This window comes from Hylobates moloch, unplaced genomic scaffold (genome assembly GCF_009828535.3).
Source record: "Hylobates moloch isolate HMO894 unplaced genomic scaffold, HMol_V3 SCAFFOLD_1, whole genome shotgun sequence".
NCBI lineage: Eukaryota > Metazoa > Chordata > Mammalia > Primates > Hylobatidae > Hylobates > Hylobates moloch.
The window spans coordinates 98,810,663-98,833,113 of NW_026652276.1; the positions used below are offsets into that span (position 1 = coordinate 98,810,663).

Genomic DNA, 22,451 nt, shown 5'->3' on the forward strand with positions numbered 1-22,451 from the left:
GGGAGGCGGAGCTTGCAGTGAGCCGAGATCGCACCACTGCACTCCAGCCTGGGTGACAGAGCGAGACTCTGTCTCAAAATAAATAAATAAATAAATAAATAAATAAATAAATAAATAAATAAATAAAAGTTAGCCTGGTGTGGTCACATACGCCTGTAATCCCAGCTACTTAGGAGGCTAGGGCATGAGAATCATTTGAACCCGGGAGGTGGAGGTTGCAGTGAGCTGAAATCACACCACTGCACTCCAGCCTGGGTGACAGAGTGAGACTCCGTCTCAAAAAGCAAAAAAAAAACAAAAAAATGGAAGCAGCTTGTGATCTAGAAAAGGAGCTCAAGCGTGGTGATTAAAAGAACAAGTTCATAAGTCACTGAGGTAAAAAGAAATCCACTTGGAAGTGGGGTAGGAGGGAGAGGCAATGGTGGGGCCAGCAAAGATTTCCTTAAGTGTAAGAATATCTGTGGTTTAGAGGGGAGGATTAGCATGTACTCTGTCTCTGTCTCTTTCTCACCATCTCTTTCTGTCTCTCCCTTTCTCCCTGTCTTTCTTGACAACAATATTTTTCTCATTTCATATTCCAGGCAGCAGTCTCTGCAAATTCCAAAGTGAAACGATTAATAAAACATAGCTAAACAGTGCACTGCTAAGCTGTTATTGTGCTGTTCTTTCAGTTAAAGCTTTTTATTTTGTCATTAGCTTGAAGCTAGAAGAAATGCAGCCACTTTGCTAAGAACTTTAAGGATCATACCATGGAATTCCATGTAATTGCTTTTTAAAGTTGTTCTTTCTCAAGAATATGCTTTTTTCCCTTTAGCTGAAAGGAAAGCAAAGCAAATAAATGTTGCTTCGTGTTGACTATATGGTAGGTTGGGAGATGAGGTGCACTCTTTTTTTTTTTTTTTTTTTTTTTTAGACAATGTCTTGCTCTGTCACCCAGGCTGGAGTGTGGTGGTGCGATCATAGCTCCCTGCAGCTTCAACCTCCTGGACTCAAGCAATCCTCCCACCTCAGCCTCCTTGAGTAGCTGGGACCACAGGCATGAGCCACCATGCCTGGCCGATTTTGTTTATTTTTTGTAGAGATGAGGTCTCACTATGTTGCCCAGGCTGGTCTCAAACTCCTGGGCTCTAAGGATCCTTTTGCCTTGGCCTCCCAAAGTGCTGGGCTTACAGGGATGAGCCACTACACTCAGCTGGGATACACTTTCTTCAGTAACTGTGGAGAATTCCCAGAAAACCAGGCCAGTGGCTTATATCCAGGAATACTCAAAGCTTAAAAAAAAAGAGAGAGAGATGTGTTTGAGTTTGGCAGAGAGGATGGAGGTCATGGGAGTGTCAAGGCACATTATATTCTGGACCTGTGTTACTTGTGATTTCTTAACCAGAGTCATTGGAAAATAGAACTAGGTGGCAGTAACCCGCACCACCTGGATTCTTTGATGGTTGTGAAAATAGGTTGCAGTTATTTTGTTAATATTAATTTCCCCGAGTTTCTCTGTCACAAAAGCTGGAGTGCAGTGGTGTGATCTTGGCTCACTGCAACCTCTGCCTCCCAGGTTCAAGTGATTCTCATGCCTCAGTCTCCCAAGCAGCTGGGATTGCAGGCGTGCACCACCATGCCTGGCTAATTTTTTTTTTTTTGTATTTTAGTAGAGACGGGGTTTCACCATGTTGGCCAGGCTGGTCTCGAACTCCTGGCCTCAACCCATCCACCTGCCTCGGCCTCCCAAAGTGCTGGGGTTACAGGCATGAGCCACTGCAACTGGCCCAGTCCTGTGGGTATGGGTCTGTCCCATTCGTGTTCCCGAGTTGGTGGCTGAGAGCCACTGGTTCTTTCTTGGCCTTCTAAGACTAAAGCAGCCGCTGTCATGATGCAGATTTAAAGCACAGTGTTTCTACTGTCTCATCATATAACCTCACATAACTCACAGTCCTCTGCCAGGCATCTTCCAGAGCCTCTGTACTGCCATTGTCATTTGGGGTGGTAGGGGGGATACCTCGGTTTTTCTAGGGAGCCTTTAGGTTCAGCAGTTTTTTGAAGAGAAGAAGGTGTGCAAAGTAGAAATCACATTGGAGGGCAAAAGGGCCCTAAAGGGTAGACTTCCAGCCGTTCCCCTTTGCCCTTAACTCTGGGCCAGAACATCCTCACACACAGCGTGTGGAATTAGATAAAAGAGTGAGTTGGTGGAAACTGGCGACACCACCTATAAAGGACCCGCCTCCATCTTAAGCTATTCCTGCCACAGAGACTGGACAGTGGGCCTGAGGGTCCAGGGAGCCTGCTCACTCCTTGTCACCGGCCTCCCTTGGCTTTCTCTTGGGGTGTGTTTTTAAAAGGGTCAACACCATTAGTTTGTTGCAGGGTGGCAAATAGTTTCCGCTCTCCCACCGTTGACTGTGCAGGCTTCCTGGAGTACTGTGTTGAGAGTGACGGTAAAGTAGACAGGAAAGAATGCTGTGGCCATTTAGCAAGGTCTCATGTGGGCAAGGGAGGGATGGGACAGCAAGATCTCCCCAGAATGTGCAGTCCATGAGGACAGGTCTTTTGTGGTCACTACTTCTGAACCTGGCACCCAGAGCCTGACACACAGTAGGTGCTTTGATAGTATCTAGAGTATGATTAGCTAGGCGCAGTGGCACACATCTGTAATCCCAGCACTTTGGGAGGCTGAGGCAGGAGTATTACCTGATCCCAGGAGTTTAAGACCAGCCTGGGCAACACAGCAAGACCCCATCTCTACAAAAAATTTTAAAATATTAGCTGGGCATAATATGAACCTGTAGTCCCAGCTACTCGAGAGGCTGAGGCAGGAGGATCACTTGAGCCCAGGAGTTGGCTGCAGTGAGCTTTGATCACATCACTACACTCCATCCCGGGCAACAGAGCCAGACCCCCGTCTCTTAAAAAAAAAAAAAGTTGGGGAGGGTCAGGCGTGGTGCCTCATGCCTGTAATCCCAGCACTTTGGGAGGCCAAGGCAGGTGAATCACCTGAGGTCAGGGGTTCAAGACCAGCCTGGTCAACATGGTGAGACCCCGTCTCTACTAAAAATACAAAATTAGCCAGGCATGGTGGCACATGCCTGTAATCCCAGCTACTTGGGCGGCTGAGGGCAGGAGAATCGCTTGAACCCAGGACGCAGAGGTTGCGGTGAGCCAAGATCATGCCATTGCACTGCAGCCAGGGCAACAAGAGCAAAACATTGTCCCCCAAATATATATATATATATATATATATATATATATACACTAGAATATGGATTTGCCAAACTTGGGTTGGCCTGTAGATAGCTCTAACAATAATTCTGTTACTTGAGAGGTTTGAATATCTGAACCTACCTGTCATGATTTATTTTTATTTTATTTTATTTTATATTTATTTTATTTTTTATTTTATTTTTTATTTTTTGAGATGGAGTCTCGCTCTGTCACCCAGGCTGGAGTGCCGTGGTGTGATCTTGGATCACTGCAAGCTCCACCTCCCGGGTTCACGCCATTCTCCTGCCTCAGCCTCTCCAAGTAGCTGGGACTACAGGCGCCCGCCACCACGCCTGGCTAATTTTTTGTATTTTTTTAGTAGAGACAGGGTTTCACCTTGGTCTCGATCTCCTGACCTCGTGATCCGCCCGCCTCAGCCTCCCAAAGTGCTGGGATTACAAGCGTGAGCCACCGTGCCCGGCCATATTTTTTATTTTATTTTTGAGACAGTGTCTCGCTCTGTCGCTCAGCCTGGAGTGCAGTGGCACGATCTTGGCTCACTGCAAGCTCTGCCTTCTGGGTTCACGCCATTCTCCTGCCTCAGCCTCCCGAGTAGCTGGGACTACAGGAACCCGCCACCACACCTGGCTAATTTTCTGTATTCTTAGTAGAGACGAGGTTTCACCGTATTAGCCAGGATGGTCTCGATCTCCTGACCTCATGATCCGCCCACCTTGGCCTCCCAAAGTGCTGGGATTACAGGCGTGAGCCACCGCGCCCGGCCTTATTTATTTATTTATTTATTTATTTATTTATTTATTTATTGAGATGGAGTTTCACTCTTGTTGCCCAGGCTGGAGTGCAATGGCGCGCAATCTGGGATTACAGGCATGCGCCATCACTCTTGGCTAATTGTGTATTTTTAGTAGAGACGGGGTTTCTCCATGTTGGTCAGGCTGGTCTCGAGCTCCCGACCTCAGGTGATCCACCCACCTAGGCCTCCCAAAGTGCTAGGATTACAGGCCTGAGCCACCGTGCCCAGCTCATGTTTTATTTTTAATGAGTCAACCTCTTTGCATTCTGAGATTCCTTGTGGCAGCTGCCTATGGCCTGTTTCTACATACATATATTTTCATTTGCTTTTTCCTTTTCTCTCTGCCCTTTGAACAGAGTGTTTTCTGCCTACATTAAAGAAGTGGATGAAAAGCCAGCCAGCACACCCTGGGGCAGCAAGATGCCTTTTGGGCAGCTGATGTCAGAGTTTGGTGGCAGTGGCACTGGTGGCTGGGTCCACGGGGTCAGCTTCTCTGCCAGTGGGAGCCGCCTGGCCTGGGTCAGCCACGACAGCACCGTGTCTGTTGCTGATGCCTCAAAAAGTGTGCAGTGAGTATTTGCCTTTCATTTGGAAGGTGGGGAACAAGGGGTGGGATCTCTCACCAGCTGAACCAGGACTGCCCTTCCTGGGGTGTTAGCACAGGGCACAAACATAAAAACCTTAATCACGCCAGGCGTGGTGGCTCATGCCTGTAATCCCAGCACTTTGGGAGGCCGAGGTGGGTGGATCACAAGGTCAGGAGTTCAAGACCAGCCTGGCCAAGATGGTGAAACCCTGTCTCTACTAAAAATAAAAAAATTAGCCAGGTGTGGTGGCAGGCGCCTGTACTCCCAGCTACCCAGAAGGCTGAGGCAGAGAATTGCTTGAACCTGGGAGGCGGAGGTTGTAGTGAGCCGAGATCATGCCACTGCACTCCAGTCTGGGCAACAGAGCCAGACTCCGTCTCAAAAAAAAAAAAAAAAAAAAAGACCTCAATCAAAACTGCAGGGAGGCAGGCCTCAGTGGCTCACACCTATAATCCCAGCTCTTTGAGAGGCTGTGGGCAGATCACCTGAGGTCAAGAGTTCAAGACCAGCCTGGCCAAGATGGTGAAACCCCGTCTCTACTAAAAATACAAAAATTAGCCTTGCCGGGCACAGTGGCTCACACCTGTAATCCCAGTACTTTGATAGGCCATGGGTGGATCACCTGAGGTCAGGAGTTGAAGACCAGCCTGGCCAACATGGTGAAACCCTGTCTCTACTAAAAATACAAAAATTAGCCGCAGTGGCTCACACCTGTAATCCCAGCACTTTGGGAGGCTGAGGCGGGTGGATCACTTGAGGTCGGGAGTTTGAGACCAGCCTGACTAACATGGAGAAACCCCATCTCTACTAAAAATACAGAAAATTAGCTGGACATGGTGGCACATGCCTGTAATCCCAGCTACTCAGGAGGCTGAGTCAGGAGAATTGCTTGAACCCGGGAGGCGGAGGTTGCAGTGAGCCAAGATTGCACCACTGCACTCCAGCCTGGGCAACAAATACAGAACTCCGTCTCAAAAAAAAAAAAAAAATCAGCCCCGCATAGTGGCATATGCCTGTAATCCCAGCTACTCGGGAGGCTGAGGCTGGAGAATCTCATGAACCCAAGAAGAGGTTACGCTGAGCCGAGATTGTGCCATTGCACTCCAGCCTGGGCAACAAGAGCAAAACTCTGTCTCAAAAAAAAAACAACTGCAAGTCAGCTTTTACCGTGACAGGCACAGATACAAATTCTCGGGTTGGAAAATTTTAAAGACCTGGGTCTTCCAGAAATAATTCTTAATGGAAGTACTGATAATGATTCCTTTCAAGAACCCTCCTGGTTTGCTACTGATAAGGGTCGCTTAAAAAGGGCCAGTTTAAGCTGGGCACAGTGGCTCACACCTATAATCCCAGCACTTTGGGAGGCCAAGGTGGGTGGATCACTTGAGGTCAGGAGCTCGAGAGCAGCCTGGTCAACATGGTGAAACCCCGTCTCTACAAAAATACAAAAATTAGCCCGGCATGGTGGCGGGTGCCTGTAGTCCCAGCTACTCGGGAGGCTGAGGCAGGAGAATCACTTGAACCCAAGAGGTGAAGGTTGCAGTGAACCGAGATCATGCCGTTGCACTCCAGCCTGGGCAAGAGAGCAAGACTCCATCTCAAAAAAAAAAAAAAAAAGGCTAGTTTAGTCTGTTACTCTGAATTCCTTACAAAATGTAAGTGCCATTCACCGGCCTTAAATTAAATAGGAGATATATTCTTACTGGGGAAGTCAGCGAATGATGACTTCACTAATTTGAGCCTTCCATTCAGTAAGGCTTAAAAAGCATTGATGCCACTTCTCTTCTGTGGCTGGAAGGACTTGAATTACGGTGGCTTCTGTGTGAGTGGCGTGTCTGTTCAGCCATAAAGTACCTGGCCAGACATCAGAGTTCATTTTGTTCAGTATATGTTGGAGGAAGAGAGAAGATTGGAATCCTTCTTCTTTTATAAATCTTTGTTCTTCCCTGGTGAATCCTTTTCCATTGATAGCTAAAGGGAACTCACCATTAAAGGTTTTGTGATGGACATGGCCACTTGGGTATCAAAAATCAATCACACTGGGTGACCTTTACTCCCTGTCAGGTCAGTAAGAGTCACCCAGTGTAAACAGCATGATATTTCAGACATGATATGTTTTTCCTAACAGGATTAAATGTGCATTTTTTAGCTAGTTTTACATATTTTTTTAAAGATTATCCCCTCAGGCTGGGTGCAGTGGCTCACGCCTGTAATCCCAACACTTTGGGAGGCCGAGGCGGGTGGATCACCTCAGGTGAGGAGTTCGAGACCAGCCTGGCCAACATGGAGAAACCCCGTCTCTACTAAAAGTACAAAAATTAACCAGGTGTGGTGGCATGCACCTGTAATCCCAGCTACTCAGGAGGCTGAGGCAGGAGAATTGGTTGAACCCAGCAGGCGGAGGTTGCAATGAGCCGAGATCGCACCACTGCACTCCAGCCTGGGCAACAACAAGAGCAAGACTCGGTCTCAAAAAAAAAAAAAAAAGTCCGGGCACAGTGGCTCATGCCTGTAATCCCAGCACTTTGGGAGGCCAAGGCAGGCGGATCACAAGGTCAGGAGATCGAGACCATCCTGGCTAACACAGTGAAACCCTGTCTCTACAAAAAATACAAAAATTAGCCAGGCATGGTGGCGGGCGCCTGTAGTCCCAGCTACTCGGGAGGCTGAGGCAGGACAATGGTGTGAACCCGGGAGGCAAAGCTTGCAGTGAGCCGAGATCGCGCCACTGCACTCTAGGCTGGGTGACAGAGCGAGACTCCATCTCAAAAAAAAAAGTAAAAAAAGAAAGATTGTCCCCTCCATTATAAAATGTAGTCTTTCAGAAAATTTCCCTACATAAACAGGCACTTATATATCTTTTCATTTTTAACAGAAATAAAATTTTTTTTTTTTTTGAGACGGAGTCTCGCTCTGTCGCCCAGGCTGGAGTGCAGTGGCACGATCTCGGCTCACTGCAAGCTCCGCCTCCCGGGTTCACGCCATTCTCCTGCCTCAGTGTCCGGAGCAGCTGGGACTACAGGCGCCTGCCACCACGCCCGGCTAATTTTTTGTATTTTTAGTAGAGACGGGGTTTCACTATGTTAGCCAGGATGGTCTCAATCTCCTGACCTCGTGATCCACCTGCCTCGGCCTCCCAAAGTGCTGGAATTACAGGCGTGAGCCACCGCGCCCGGCCCAGGAATAAGATTATATTATATGTTTTATAGGTTTTTGTATACATTTGGTAATTTGCCTTTTGATACTTGATAATACTTTTGTATTTTGATGCCAGTGTTACTTGATTTTTATATGGTTTATTGTGACACAGTAAGTTCTTAGCATACGCTTATTACAAGTCCCTGTCTACCCTCGTATTGACTTCTTTCCCTTTTCCAGTCCTGCAAGTCAGATTACATGCTCCACCCTTCCGCTTCTCCAACATAAATATCTCATGTAGTAAAAGTCAGGTATACCGCACTAAGGGCTTAAGATGACACATTAGTTCTTCAATTCAATGCCAACTTTATGAAGGGTGTCCTAAGACATATACAGTTAGCTTTTTTTTTTTTTTTTTTTAATTTAGAGAGACACTCTGTCGCCCAGGCTGGAACTCCCGAGCTCAAGTGCTCCTCCCACCTCAGCCTCTCAAGTAGCTGGAGCCACAGACGTGCACCACCATGCTAGGCTAATTTTTTTTTTTTTTTAATTTTTCGTAGAGACTGGGTCTCACTATGTTGTCCAGGCTGATCTCAAACTCCTGCCTCCAGCAATCCTTCCGCCTCAGCCCCTCAAAGTGCTGAGATTGCAGGTGTGAGCCACCATGCCCAGCCACAGTCAGCTTTTGAATGCATCGTTTCTTGCATGAAGTGAGGTGCTCCTAACTCATCAACCAGTGTGTTTGCCTGCCATATCTGTGTAATCTCTTTGCCACATTCAAAAGCAAATAACTGCACACACATGTCCCTGCAGGCACACATACACACACATAGCCCATTCGAGTGTGAGCTCCTGGCTAAGACCGTTTGGTTCATCTTGGTAGCTCTAGTTCCTGACACAGTGCCTGGCGGTCAGCACAGATCTGCGTGGTCACAGCCCTCTCGGAGCTCCGGTGAGCACAGGCAAGGAGAAGGTCCTAGCACAGGTGTTTGCTGCCAAGTCATAGTAACAGGAAGAGCTCTAGGAGCTAAGAGCAGGGAGAAGCCGCTTTAGGCTGAAGTGGCCCGGGAAAGTGGACTGTGGGATCATGGGGGTGATCCCTTTAGAGCTGTGCTGGGAGTGGAAGGGCGTGGTGCAAAGACTGGGCTTTGGGAACCAGTTTGTCATGAGTGGGCGGGGCCTCAGAAGCAGGCAGAGCACAGGCTAGAGCAGGAGCCCAGCCAGAGCCACCCCTGTCTCAAGAGGCCTGCAAGTTGAGGTCAGGGGCTCCTTTTCAACATTAGTGCCCGTTGATACTGCAGAAGCCCCTGTGAGAATGGGTCCTTTGTCATCATCTGTGTCTGTAAAGAAGCTAATAGTCTGTTGCATCTTGGGATAACAAATGTTCTTGTGTTCAGGGTCTCAACTCTGAAGACGGAGTTCCTGCCGCTCCTGAGTGTGTCATTTGTCTCAGAGAACAGCGTCGTGGCTGCTGTGAGTATTTTTCTTCATTCTCCGTGGGGGTGCACTGTATGTGATGCTCAGACAGGGAACAATGTGTGCTCTGTCACCCTAGCACAAAGCAGAACAGTTTTTTAGAAGAAACAGAGCTCCCCTTTTTTTTTTTTTTTAAGATGGAGTTTTGCTCTTGTTGCCCAGGCTGGAGTGCAATGGGTGATCTTGACTCACCGCAACCTCTGCCTCCCAGGTTCAAGCGATTCTCCCGCCTCAGCCTCCTGATGAACTGGGAATATAGGCATGCACCACCATACCCGGCTAATTTTGTATTTTTAGTAGAGACAGGGTTTCTCCATGTTGGTCAGGCCGGTGTCCAACTCCCACCCTCAGGTGATCCACCCACCTTGGCCTCCCAAAGTGCGGGCATGAGCCACCGTGCTCGGCCTCAGAGCTCACTTTTTTTTTTTTTTTTTTGGAGACTGTCTTGCCCTGTCCCCCAGGCTGGAGTGCAGTGGCATGATTTTGGCTCACTGCAAGCCCTGCCTCCCGGGTTCACGCCATTCTCCTGCCTCAGCCTCCCAAGTAGCTGGAACTACAGGCTCCCGCCACCTCTCCGGGCTAATTTTTTTTATTTTTAGTAGAGATGGGGTTTCACCATGTTAGCCAGGATGGTCTCAATCTCCTGACCTCGTGATCCGCCCACCTCGGCCTCCTAAAGTGCTGGGATTACAGGTGTGAGCCACTGTGTCCGGCCATGAGCCACTGTGCCTGGCCGCTCACTTTTAAGAGTAAGAGGGGGTGGGGCGCAATGGCTCACGCCTGTAGTCCCAACACTTTGGGAGGCCAAGGCGGGTGGTTCACTTGAGGTCAGGAGTTCAAGACCAGCCTGGCCAACACGGTGAAACCCCGTCTCTACTAAAAACACAAAAATTAGCCAGGCATGGTGGCACAGGCCTGTAATCCCAGCTACTTGGGAGGCTGAGGCAGGAGAATTACTTGAACCGGGGAAGCAGCGGTTGCAGTGAGCTGAGATTGTGCCACTGCACTCTAGCCTGGGCAACAGAGCAAGACTTGGTCTCAAAAAAAGAAAAAGAAAAAGAGTAAGAGAGGCCTGTCATGGTGAACACTCTGCCAAGGAGGTGGGCAGTGGGCAGTGCATCCTCCAGGGACTGACTGAGTCTTGTTTCAGGGCCATGACTGCTGCCCAATGCTCTTTAACTACGATGACCGCGGCTGCCTGACCTTCGTCTCCAAGTTAGACATTCCAAAACAGAGCATCCAACGCAACATGTCTGCCATGGAACGCTTCCGCAACATGGACAAGAGAGCCACGACTGAGGACCGCAACACAGCCTTGGAGACGCTGCACCAGAATAGCATCACGTAGGTGCCATCTGTAGAGAGGTGGTCAGGTGACAAGGTGCCCTCCTGCCCCTCGCTGTTTCCTTACTGGGTTCCTACAAAAGCTCTATGCCCCGCAGGCCCAGACATTCCTTCAGGGACAAGCGCAGCAAGAAGTCTGTATCTTCCCGACCGCCAGGCTCTCATTTCCAGCTTGTGGTAGGGAGGGAGTCGCCACCACCTGGTCATTCTGTCCTTCAAGGTGCAGATTACAAGGCAGCAGCCAGCAGGAGCAGTGCAGACCTTGTTGCAGTCTGAGGTGGTGGGGCCTCAGGGCAACTGCTTCCTAGGGTACCCTTTCTCAGCTACTCGAGAACAAAAGGAGACTTTCCTGAATGCTGTGTTCCCACAATAGTGCACACATAACAGAAAGCGAAGTTACAGCCTGTTGGAAAAGGTAACTGTAGCTGTCGTTTCAAGTAATGGATACAAATAAGAAGATTATTTAATTAAAGGAACAGAATTTCTTAGTATCATGATGACAAAGCTGAGGAGTGTCTCGACTGGGTTTTCATCAGGTATATGTAATTATGTGAGACAACAGAACTGTGTTTTGTCCAGAAAGTTTGATTTTTTTTTTTTTTTTTTTGAGACAGTGTCTCGCTGTGTTGACCAGGCTGGAGTGCAATGCCACGATCTCGGCTCACTGCAACCTCTGCCTCCCGGGTTCAAGCAATTCTCCTGCCTCAGCCTCCCAAGAAGCTGGGATTACAGGTGTGTGCCACCATACCCGGCTAATTTTTTGTATTTTTAGTAGAGATGGAGTTTCACCCTGTTGGCCAGCCTGGTTTCAAACTCCTGACCTCAGGTGATCCACCCACCTCAGCCTCCCAAATTGCTGGAATTACAGGCGTAAGCCACCGTGCCTGGCCTGAAAGTTTGATTTTTAAGGTCTAGAGGAGAGGCTGGGCATGATGGCTCACACCTTTAATCCCAGCACTTTGGGAGGCTGAGGCAGGCAGATCACTTGAGGTCAGGAGTTCGAGACCAGCCTTGCCGACATGGCAAAACCCCATCTCTACTAAAAAATACAAAAATTAGCTTGGCGTGGTGGTGCACACCTGTAATCCCAGCTACTCGGCAGGCTGAGGCAGGAGAATTGCTTGAACCGGGCAGGTGGAGGTTGCAGTGAGCCAAGATTGAGCCACTGCACTCCAGCCTGGGTGACAGAGTGAGATTCCGTCTCAAAAAAAAAAAGAAGGTGCCTGGAGGAGAAATATATGCTTGATATTTTAAATTACTGTGTTCAGAGTTGGGTCTCATGGGCTTTTCCCTTACTGAGAAGCCTTTTATGTTGAGAATCTTATTGTGGTATTGATGGTGGCAGGAGTAACGGAAACCTCTAGACTTCCTGTTTGAGAGAATTACGATGAAATGCAGGTTGTGCTTTATCTTCAGCGGAGAAGGGGCAGCTATATGTAAAATAGGCTGCAAATACTCTATTGAAAAATGAGAACCAGAGGTCTGGCACCATGGCTCACACCTGTAATGCTAGCATTTTGGGAAGCCAAGGCAGGAGGATCACTTGAGGCCAGCAGTTCAGTACCATCCTGGGCAACATAGCAAGACCCCATCTCTACAAAAAAATTTTTAAAAGTTAGCTGGCTGTGTTGGCATGCACCTGTAGTCCCAGCTACTTGGGAGGAGTGAGCTGTGATTGTGCCACTGTATTTCAGCCTGGGCTACATTGCGAGATCCTATCTCAAAAAAAAAAAAAAAAAAAGAACCTGAAGGCATAGCAAAACTTACCTTTTCTCCACATTGTTCAGGTTTCTCCTTCTATAGCAAAACTCACCTTTTCTCCATTCTTTAGGTTCTCTGTCTTGAATGACTCCGAGTTACTTCTTGTGAGTTTCTCTTACGTTTCTATACAGACCAAGTGCTAAGGAAAGAAACAGCTCTCATTGCCTCTCTGATACTTCTAGGTGAAAAATGAAAAGACAAACCCTTGCTGATTAGTCTACTTTATTTGCAGAAATTAGGTGTGCTCTTTGCACTAAAGCTGTGTCAGCTAACTTTTTTTGTAAAGGACCAGATAGTAAATATTTTAGACTCTGAGAGGCCATAGGTCTCTTGCAACTACGGAACTCTGGTTGTGGCAGGAAAGCAGGCACAGACGATGTAAACAAATCAGGTGGCTGTGTTCCCATCAAACTTTATAGACACTCAAATTTGAATTTCACGTAATTTTCACTTCATGAGATAATAGTCTCCTTTTAATTTTTTTCCAGCTATTTAAAGATGTAAAAGCCGGGTCGAGTGCGGAGGCTCACACCTGTAATCCCAGCACTTTGGGAGGCTGAGGTGGGCGGATCACTTGAGGTCAGGAGGTCAAGACCAGCCTGACCAACATGGCGAAACTCCGTCTCTACTAAAAATACAAAAATTCGCCAGCCTGGTGGCAGGCGCTTGTAATCCCAGCTGCTCGAGAGGCTGAGGCAGGAGAATTGCTTGAACCTGGGAGGTAGAGGTTGCAGTGAGCCGAGATCGTGCCACTGCACTCCAGCCTGAGTGACAGAGTGAGACTCCATCTCAATAAATAAATAAATAAAATAAAAATGTAAACCCCCCCCTTTTTTTTTGAGACGGAGTCTCTGTCGCCCAGGCTGGAGTGCAGTGGCACGATCTTGGCTCACTGCAAGCTCCGCCTCCTGGGTTCACACCATTCTCCCACCTCAGCCTCCCGGGTAGCTGGGACTACAGGTGCCCGCCACCATGCCTGGCTAATTTTTTTTTTGTATCTTGTAGTAGAGACGGGGTTTCACTGTGTTAGTCAGGATGGTCTCAATCTCCTGACCTCGTGATCCGCCCACCTCGGCCTCCCAGAGTGCTGGGATTACCGGCGTGAGCCACTGCACCTGGCCTTTTTTTTTTTTTTTTTTAAGCTCACAGGCTGTACAGGAATAGGCAGTGTGTGCCATAGTTTGCCATCCCCTTCCCAGCGTCGGGGAAGAGGGGGGTAAGTTCTAGACATCTCAAAGGAGAAAGCAAAATATTTTCTGAGCAATGGATGATTGTCTTGAAAGCTTTCCAGATAATTAGGCTAAGACAAGTTGGTTCATTTATCTGTTACTGTGCTTGGCTTGGCTGGAATCTGGTGGTGTGTCTGCTGCTAACATTTATAATGATTCACTTCAGACTCAAGGAGGGCTATTGGCTTATCTACACTGGCTATCTTGGAGGCTGATTTGAGAGGTTTTGTTTGGAGGCAGTTGGAATTCAGTCATGCTTCATCATGTCTCTGGTTTATTTAAAAACAAACAAAAATACTGTTTTCGCCATGGCTGTGGTCCTACCCACAACCTGCTCCCAGCATTTGAGTGCTGTGTGGGCTGGGTCATTCCTGCTTCCCCAGGTCACTCTAACTAAGGCAGGTTCTTAACTTCTCCCCTTGCCAGTTTTGTTTTTCCTGGACATCTGGTAATAATATGCTTTGGGGTATTTTCTGAGCCAGATTGTTGCAGCCTAATCTTCGTGGATAAGTTCATAATCAGGAGTTAAAAGATAATTCATTTCCTGGCGGAGCGTGGTGGCTCATGCCTGTAATCCCCGCATTTTGGGAGACTGAGGCAGGAGGATCACTTGAGCCCAGGAGTTCAAGACCAGCCTGGGCAACATAATGAGACCCCCATCCCATCTCTATTTAAAAAATAAAGAAGAAGATCATTCATTTCCTTAAGCTGCCCGTACACTATTAGTCTGGAATGTTGTATTCACTTCCACTACATACCTTACAATCTCTTTTGCTTTGCTTTTTTTCAGTCAAGTCTCTATTTATGAGGTGGACAAGCAAGATTGTCGCAAATTTTGCACTACTGGCATCGATGGAGCCATGACAATTTGGGATTTCAAGACCCTCGAGTCTTCCATCCAGGGCCTCCGGATAATGTGAAGCTGAGTGAGCCTCCGCCATCCAGCATGACAAACTGTTGCCGACCGCAGCTGTGCCGTAGCGCGATGGCGAGGAAGCCAGCCCCAAGGAAACACTGAAAACACATATCACGCCAATGCCGTGTGGTTTTGTTTGAATATCAAATTGGTGAAAGTGTTGGTTTTTTTAAGGCAGTAATTTTTTTTGTTTTTTTTTTTTGCGATTTCATTCCATTCTTGACCAAAGCTTCTCTTTAAGTAGTTTATTATGGAAAATTGTCACACTAACTTAAAAGACAAGGTGAGGGAGATATGTAAATTGTCCACTAGAAAATTAAATAAAAGAACTGAATGTGGTTTTGGCTTTGTTTCCTTGTAGTATTTCAATTTTTAGTAGAAAAATATGAATGAATTCTTCATTCGATTCGGCTTTTTTTAGGCAAAATCTTAGATCCTTGGTTTCTTAAATTGCACCATTCTATACAACCTTGAACCAAAAAGCACCATTTAGTGAGGGGTGAGAGAGAGCCGTTTCTGAACATTGCAATACTTCTGCAAGGTAGGTTGTGTCGGTCTGTTTTGTGTTGCAATAAAGGAATACCTGAGGCTGGGTAATTTGTCTAAGAAAAAAGATTTATTGGGCACACAGTTCTGCCAGTTGGACAAGAAGCATGGTTCCTGCATCTGCTTTTGGGGAAGCCTCAGGAAGGCTTTACTCATGGCGGAAGGCGAAGGGGAAGCAGGTGTGTCCCATGGCTGGAGAGGATGCAAGAGAGAGTGGGGAGGACCAGGCTCCTTGAAACAACCAGGTCACAGAGTGAGAAGACACTCATTCCTGCCAGGGAGCACCAAGCCATTCATGAGGGATCCGCCCCATGACCCAAACACCGCCCACCAGGCCCCACCCCAACACTGAGGATCGCATTTCAACATGAGATTCGGAAGGGACACACAGCCAAGCCCTGTCAGAGGTACACCGTTCCCATCTTGCATGTGAGCAACAGAGAAGCCCACCTCCACTAAGCAGCCAAGCCCGAATGGGAGCCTGCCCTGGAAGGCCCCGGGTCCCGGTGCCCACAGCACGGCAGCCCACTGTTAGCAGTGCACCTGCCAAGGGTACGCTGCAGGGGGTGTGCAAGGGGGCGGGAAAGGGGAAAGTCAGCATCTTGGCTTAGAGATGATTGTGCCCACACTGAGCTACTCTCATCATGATGAGACGTGAAGTTTGACATTCCATGGCAGAGTATCCCAAGAGGTACAAGTATAAATGAAAAGCAAAATAAGTAAAGAGTAGCCTGAGCCTGGCCACATCCTTGATCTCATGGCTCCCTTCTAGAATGCTGGTAACGGTGCTTCCCAAGGCAGATGATGTGCTCAAGAGAAGGTAATTTGGCCCTCTTGGTGACTCATGAGAAGCCCTCACTCCAAGAGGGAATCCTACCTAGCACCAGGGGTGCTGGCCTTATGGCCCTGCCTGGTCCCTACAGTGTCGTCTCTGGGCCCCCAGTGGCAGGAGCTCCTTTGGGTACACATGTTTGTATACATAGTGCATTGGCAAGGCTCTGTGAAGGGGAGACATAAAGCAGGAATTAGCTAAAGATTTCTCTTTTAGCCAGGCACGGGTGGCTCACGCCTGCAATCCCAGCACTTTGGGAGGCCGAGGCGGGCAGATCACCTGAGGTCCAGAGTTTGAAACCAGCCTAACCAACCTGGGGAAACCCCGTCTCTATTAAAAATACAAAATTAGCCAGGCATGGTGGCACGTGCCTGTAATCCCAGCTACTTGGGAGGCTGAGGCAGCAGAATCACTTGAACCCAGGAGGCAGAGGTTACGGTGAGCCAACATCATGTCATTGCACTCCAGCCTGGGCAACAAGAGTGGAATTCCGTCTCAAAAAAAAAAACAAACAAAAAATTAGCCGGGCGTAGTGGTGGGTGCCCGTAATCCCAGCTACTCGGGAGGCTAAGGCAGGAGAATCGCTTGAACCCAGGAGGCAGAGGTTGCAGTGAGCTGAAATCATGATACTGCACTCCAGCCTGGGGGATAGAGCAAGACACTGTCGCCAAAAAAAAAAAAAAAAGGCCGGGCGTGGTGGCTCATGCCTGTAATCCCAGCACTTTGGGAGGCTGAGGCGGGTGGATCACGAGGTCAGGAGATTGAGACCATCCTGGCTAACACAGTGAAACCCCGGTCTCTACTAAAAATACAAAAAATTAGCCGGGCGTGGTGGCGGGCGCCTGTAGTCCCAGCTACTCGGGAGGCTGAGGCAGGAGAATGGCATGAACCCAGGAGGCAGAGCTTGCAGTGAGCCGAGATTGCGCCACTGCACTCCAGCCTGGGCGACAGAGCGCGACTCCGTCTCAAAAAAAAAAAAAACCCCACAAAATTGACTTACTTTGCCTCTAAGAACTTAATAGCCACAGAGTTATTTTGCTGTTTTTTTTTCTTTTTTTAAATAAAAACATTTTTAAATTATAATAGAGACAGGGTCTCCCTGTGTTGCCCAGGCTGGTCTCTTTTTTTTTTTTTTTGAGACGGAGTTTCACTCTGTCACCCAGGCTGGAGTACAGTGGCACGATCTCGGCTCACTGCAACCTCCACCCTCCAGGTTCAAATGATTCTGCTTCCTCAGCCTCCTGAGTAGCTGGGACTACAGGCGCCTGCCACCATGCCTGGCTAATTTTTTTTTTTTGAGACGGAGTCTCGCTCTGTCACCCAGGCTGGAGTGCAGTGGCGCAATCTCGGCTCACTGCAAGCTCTGCCTCCCGGGTTCACGCCATTCTCCTGCCTCAGCCTCTCCGAGTAGCTGGGACTACAGGCGCCCGCCACCACGCCCGGCTAATTTTTCTTTTTGTATTTTTAGTAGAGACGGGGTTTCACTGTGGTCTCGATCTCCTGACCTCGTGATCCGCCCGCCTCGGCCTCCCAAAGTGCTGGGATTACAAGCGTGAGCCACCGCGCCCGGCCTCCGGCTAATTTTTTGTATTTTTAGTAGAGATGGGGTTTCACCATCTTGGCCAGGTTGGTCTTGAACTCCTGACCTCATGATCCACCCGCCTCGGCCTCCCAAAGTGCTGGGATTACAGGCGTGAGCCACTGCGCCCAGCCCCAGGCTGGTCTCAAACTGGGCTTAAGCAATCCTCTTGCCTCAGCCTCCCAAAGTGCTGAGATCACAGGTGTGAGCCACTGTACCCGGCCTATTTTGCCTTTTTGTTTTTTGTTTTTTTTTTAAGATGGAGCCTCTTTCTCTGTCAACCAGGCTGGAGTGCAGTGGCATGATCTCGACTGACTGCAGCCTCTACCTTCCAGGTTCAAGTGATTCTCATTTCAGCCTCCTGAGTAGCTGGGATCACAGGTGACCCCAGTCTCCGAGTAGCTGGGATTACAGGCATATACCACCATGCCCAGCTAATTTATTTTGCCATTTTTTAACACAGGCCATTTCTCATATGGGGAGGAAGACCCACTCCAGTCACCGCAGCCAGAAGCCCTCAGTGCTTTATTTCAACGCTGGGGTCTTTTGAGTTTGTGACGCTCCATCCTCCTCTCACTCTACCTTTGAGACTCCGACCAGGCCTCTGTAAACAATGACTACAGTCTGGGATGTTCTGAGAGGATTCTTCAGGAAAGATGTGTGAGCCACGCCCTGAATGCAATACTTTAGCTAACTGTGCAGGTACCAAGAAAAGCATTTGGAAGCCATTAATTACCCCTCATAACAAACCTGTAGGGTTGGAACTGTTACTAGCACATTTTTCAGTTGACAAAATTCCAGAGAGGGGAATGACCAGTCTCTCCAAAGCCCTGGTAGTAACCACTAAGCATGTGGGAAATGCATGTGGGAAAAAAAGCACTGGGCGAGGGAAATTCCTTAGTGACAGCCCCTTTTCAGCTCACCACACTCAGGGGCAGGGCCCTGTCACTGGCACTGATGAGAAGGTATTTGAGGCCGGGCGCCGTGGCTCATGCCTGTAATCCCAGCACTTTAGGAGACCAAGACGGGTGGATCCCTTGAGGTCAGGAGTTCAAGACCAGCCTAGCCAACATGGTGAAACCCTCTTCTCTACAAATACAAAAATTAGCCAGGCATTTGGTGGCATGCGCCTGTAATCCCAGCTACTTGGGAGGCTGAAGCACGAGAATTGCTTGAACAATTGCTGGGAGGCGCAGGTTACAGTGAGCCAAGATCATGCCACTGCAGTCCAGCCTGGGCAACAGCGAGACTCTATCTTGAAAAAAGAAAAAAAAAAAGAGAGAGAGAGAGCAAAAAGGTATTTGACAATAGCTTGTGGGTTTCATTGTAGACCTCAGTTTCTCAATTAAACTGACACATCAGGCCATGTGGCTTGGAAGGGGGCTGTGCAGCAGGGGCACAGCCCCATCAGAATCCTGGGATGGGATGTGGAATGCTGAGCGAGCGTTATGGGGGCCCCAGCTGTGGGGTACATCTGCCTTGCAGGCCTTTAGCCACCTTACCAGATATGTGGTCTTGGGACTTTGGCCCTAAGGTTTTCTCCTCTCCCCTCCTGCTGTCAGTTGGGATGGATCCCTTGATCCCAGGGAAAGTGACCCACATTCTGGGGTGGACCAGTGGGACAAAGGGGAGATTATACTGGATACTGGGAGCTCTTAGAAAAGGTCCCCGCCACCACCCCCCACCATCTCCCATCTCCCTGGTCTGCCTTGGCCCACCCACTGCTTGTCTGCAGTCAACCTGGCTGCCATTTTGTGACCAGGAGGCAATAAAACTGGTGCTTGAACCTGGGAGGCAGAAGTTGTAATGAGCCAAGATTGTGCCACTGCACTCCAGCGAGACTCTGTCTCAAAAAAAAAAAAAAAATAGTGACAGGCAAGGAGCAGAAAGCCAGCAAGAACCTGGGAGACTGCACCAGCCCTGGCCTGCCTCCCCCACATCGGCCAGCCCTGGAGAGTCACAGCCTGGGTTTGTGGCTGCATTTCTTGGAAACATGAAAAGGCAAAAAAGGAAGCGGGAGTGCATAGCATCTTCATCCCAGGGCCCTGCACAAAGCCAATTCCAGGAAGAAACAGAAAGCTCTCCAAGGGGTTCTGGGAGTTCCAGATGAAATCCTTCCATTACCAAGTTCCCTAACCCAAGGTGTTTCTCCACGTAGGGCTTAGAAAACTTTCTCCCCAAAAGGAGCCATTTCAAATAATGCCTTCCATCGCTTTCCAATCCGAGGTCTGCTTTCTCCCATCCACTGGGTCTTCTCTCCATGACTGAAGGCCTGTGGGACGGGTGGGCAGGTGGACGGTGCTTGTCAGCTTCACTTTACAGATGTGGAAACTGAGGCACGGTTACACAACAGGTTAAGTGGCAGTACCAGAACTGGACCCACTTTCTTTCTTATTTTTCCTTTTTTGAGATGAAGTCTCTCTCTGTCACCCAGGCTGGAATGTAGCCTGGTTGCAGTGATCTCGACTCACTGCAACCTCCGCCTCCTGGGTTCAAGTGATTCTCCTGCCTCAGCCTCTGTAGGAGCTGGGATTACAGGTGTGTGCCACCATGCCCAGCGAATTTTTTTTGTATTTTTAGTAGAGACGGGGTTTCGCCATGTTGGCCAGGCTGGTCTTGAACTCCTGACCTCAAGTGATCTGCCTGCCTCGGCCTCCTAAACTGCTGGGATTACAAGTGTGAGCCACTGTGCCCAACCCTTTTTTTTTTTTTTTTTTTGAGATGGAGTCTTGCTCTGTTACCGGCTCACTGTAACCTTCACCTCCCTCATCCAAGAGATTCTCCTGCCTCAGCCTCCCGAGTAGCAAGTAGCTGGGACTACAGGCATGTGCCACCACACCCAACTAATTTTTGTATTTTGTTTTGTTTTGTTCTTCGAGACGGTCTCACTCTGTCACCCAGACTGGAGGGCAATGGCGTGGTCTCGGCTCACTGCAACCTCCGCCTCCCAGGTTCAAGCGATTCTTCTGCCTCAGCCTCCTGAGTAGCTGGGATTACAGGCATGTGCCACCACATCCAGCTAATTTTTGTATTTTTAGTGGAGACAGGGTTTCACTATGTTGGCCTGATCTCGAACTCCTGACCTCATAATCTGCCCGCCTCGGCCTCCCAAAGTGCTGGACAGGCGTGAGCCACTGCACCCAGGTTTTTTTTTTTCTTTATTAGAAATGGGTTTGGCCGGGCACGGTGGCTCACGCCTGTAATCCCAGCACTTTGGGAGGCTGAGGCGGGCGGATCACAAGGTCAGGAGATCAAGACCATCCTGGCTAACACGGTGAAACACCGTCTCTACTAAAAATACAAAAAATTGGCTGGGCTAGGTGGTGGGCGCCTGTAGTCCCAGCTACGCGGGAGGCTGAGACAGGAGAATGGCGTGAACTCCGGAGGGCGGAGCCTGCAGTGAGCCGAGATCGCACCACTGCACTCCAGCCTGGGCGACAGCGACACTCTGTCTCAAAAAAAAAAAAAAGAAAGAAATGGGTTTGCACCATGTTGGCCAGGCTGGTCTCACCCTCCTGACCTTTTGTGATCAGCCTGCCTCCACCTCCCATAGTGCTGGGATTACAGGAGTGAGCCACCATACCCAGCCTGGACTCAGTTTTCTACCACTGGATCATTCATTCACCCGGCTCTGTCATGGGCCCAGGGGAGAGAAGAGGGAACAGTACAGCCATGGCTACAGCTCGCATAGGCTTTTAGAGCCTTTACATCAACTCAGGTGACGTTAGTTACATTTTCGCAGATAGGAAAAAGGAGTCTTGAGGTATGCATATTTGTTATTATGCTTTGATGATTCGCAGCAGAAAAACTCAAAGCAGCCTAAAAATAAAGTGGAGGCTGCACACCGTGGCTCACGCCTGTAACCCCAGCACTTTGGGAGGCTGAGGCAGGAGGATTGCTTGAGGCAAGGAGTTCGAGACCAGCCTGGGTCACAAAGGGAGAGCCCTGTCCATACAAAATTTTTAAAAATTAGCTGGGTATGGTGGCGCATGCCTGTGGTCCCTCCCAGCTATGAGAGAGGCTGAGGTGGGAGAATCACTTGAGGCCAGGAGTTTGATACCAACCTGCACAACATAGCAAAAACGCTATCCCTATAAAATTTTTTTTTTTTTTTTTTTGAGAAGGAGTCTCGCTCTCTCACCCAAGCTGGAGTGCAGTGGCGTGATCTTGACTCACTGCAATCTCCGCCTCCTGGGTTCAAGTGATTCTCCTGCTTCAGCCTCTGGAGTAGCTGAGATTACAGGCATGCACCACCACACCCGGCTGTTTTGTATTTTAGTAGAGATGGGGTTTCACCATGTTGGTCAGGCTGGTCTCAAACTCCTGACCTCAAACGATCCGCCTGCCTTGGCTTCCGAAAGTGTTGGGATTACAGGCATGAGCCACCACACCCAGCCTATAAAATTTTTTTAAAAATTAGCCAGGTGTGATGGTGCACACCTGTAGTCCCAAGCACTCAAGAGGCTAAGGTGGGAGGATCACTTGAGCCCAGGAGTTGGAGGCTGCAGTGAGCTGTGATCGTGTCACTACACTCCAGCCTGGGTAAAAGAGCGAAACCCTGTCTCTAAAACATATTAATTAATTAAGCAGATAACTTGGCTCACATATCTGAATCTTTGGAGGCAGGTTGGACTCAGGCTGGCCAGTCAGAGGTGACCGGAGCTCCGGTTACTTCTCTGACCTTCTCTCAGCTCTGCACTCTCCCTGCAGCTTCCCTTGTTGCTGTTCCACTTCCGCGTTCCACTTACGAGTCCAGATTCCTGCAGCTCGCCCAGAAGGGGCTTGGTGCACTGGATCATCAGCTGAAGTCCTGGGCTTTACTTTGATTGGGTCATCTTAGGTCACAAGTGCAGCAGGACAGGGAACATCATGAGCTGATTTAGACCACTCAGGGCCACTTGGGGTCATTCCCTGGGCATCTACAAAGCAGAGGAAGAGTAGGATGGAAGCCAGGGAAGCAACAACAGGGTCACCTCAGTTACCCTACACTTGTCCCTGTGGGAAGAGGGCTGCCGGTACAGACCCCTTGAAGCT

The 22,451-nt window shown here is 48.9% G+C and overlaps 1 protein-coding gene across 1 annotated transcript in view; it reads left to right on the top strand.

Moving 5' to 3' along the window:
• Nucleotides 1-14,798, top strand: part of ARPC1A (actin related protein 2/3 complex subunit 1A) — a 36,844-nt gene extending 22,046 nt beyond the window's left edge. The window contains exons 6-9 of the mRNA XM_032755944.2: nucleotides 4,366-4,578; nucleotides 9,132-9,207; nucleotides 10,361-10,554; nucleotides 14,335-14,798. Coding sequence (XP_032611835.1) covers nucleotides 4,366-4,578; nucleotides 9,132-9,207; nucleotides 10,361-10,554; nucleotides 14,335-14,464 — 613 coding nt within the window. The 3' untranslated portion in view covers nucleotides 14,465-14,798. The remainder of the gene's footprint in view (nucleotides 1-4,365; nucleotides 4,579-9,131; nucleotides 9,208-10,360; nucleotides 10,555-14,334) is intronic.
• Nucleotides 14,799-22,451: the final 7,653 nt, after the last annotated feature.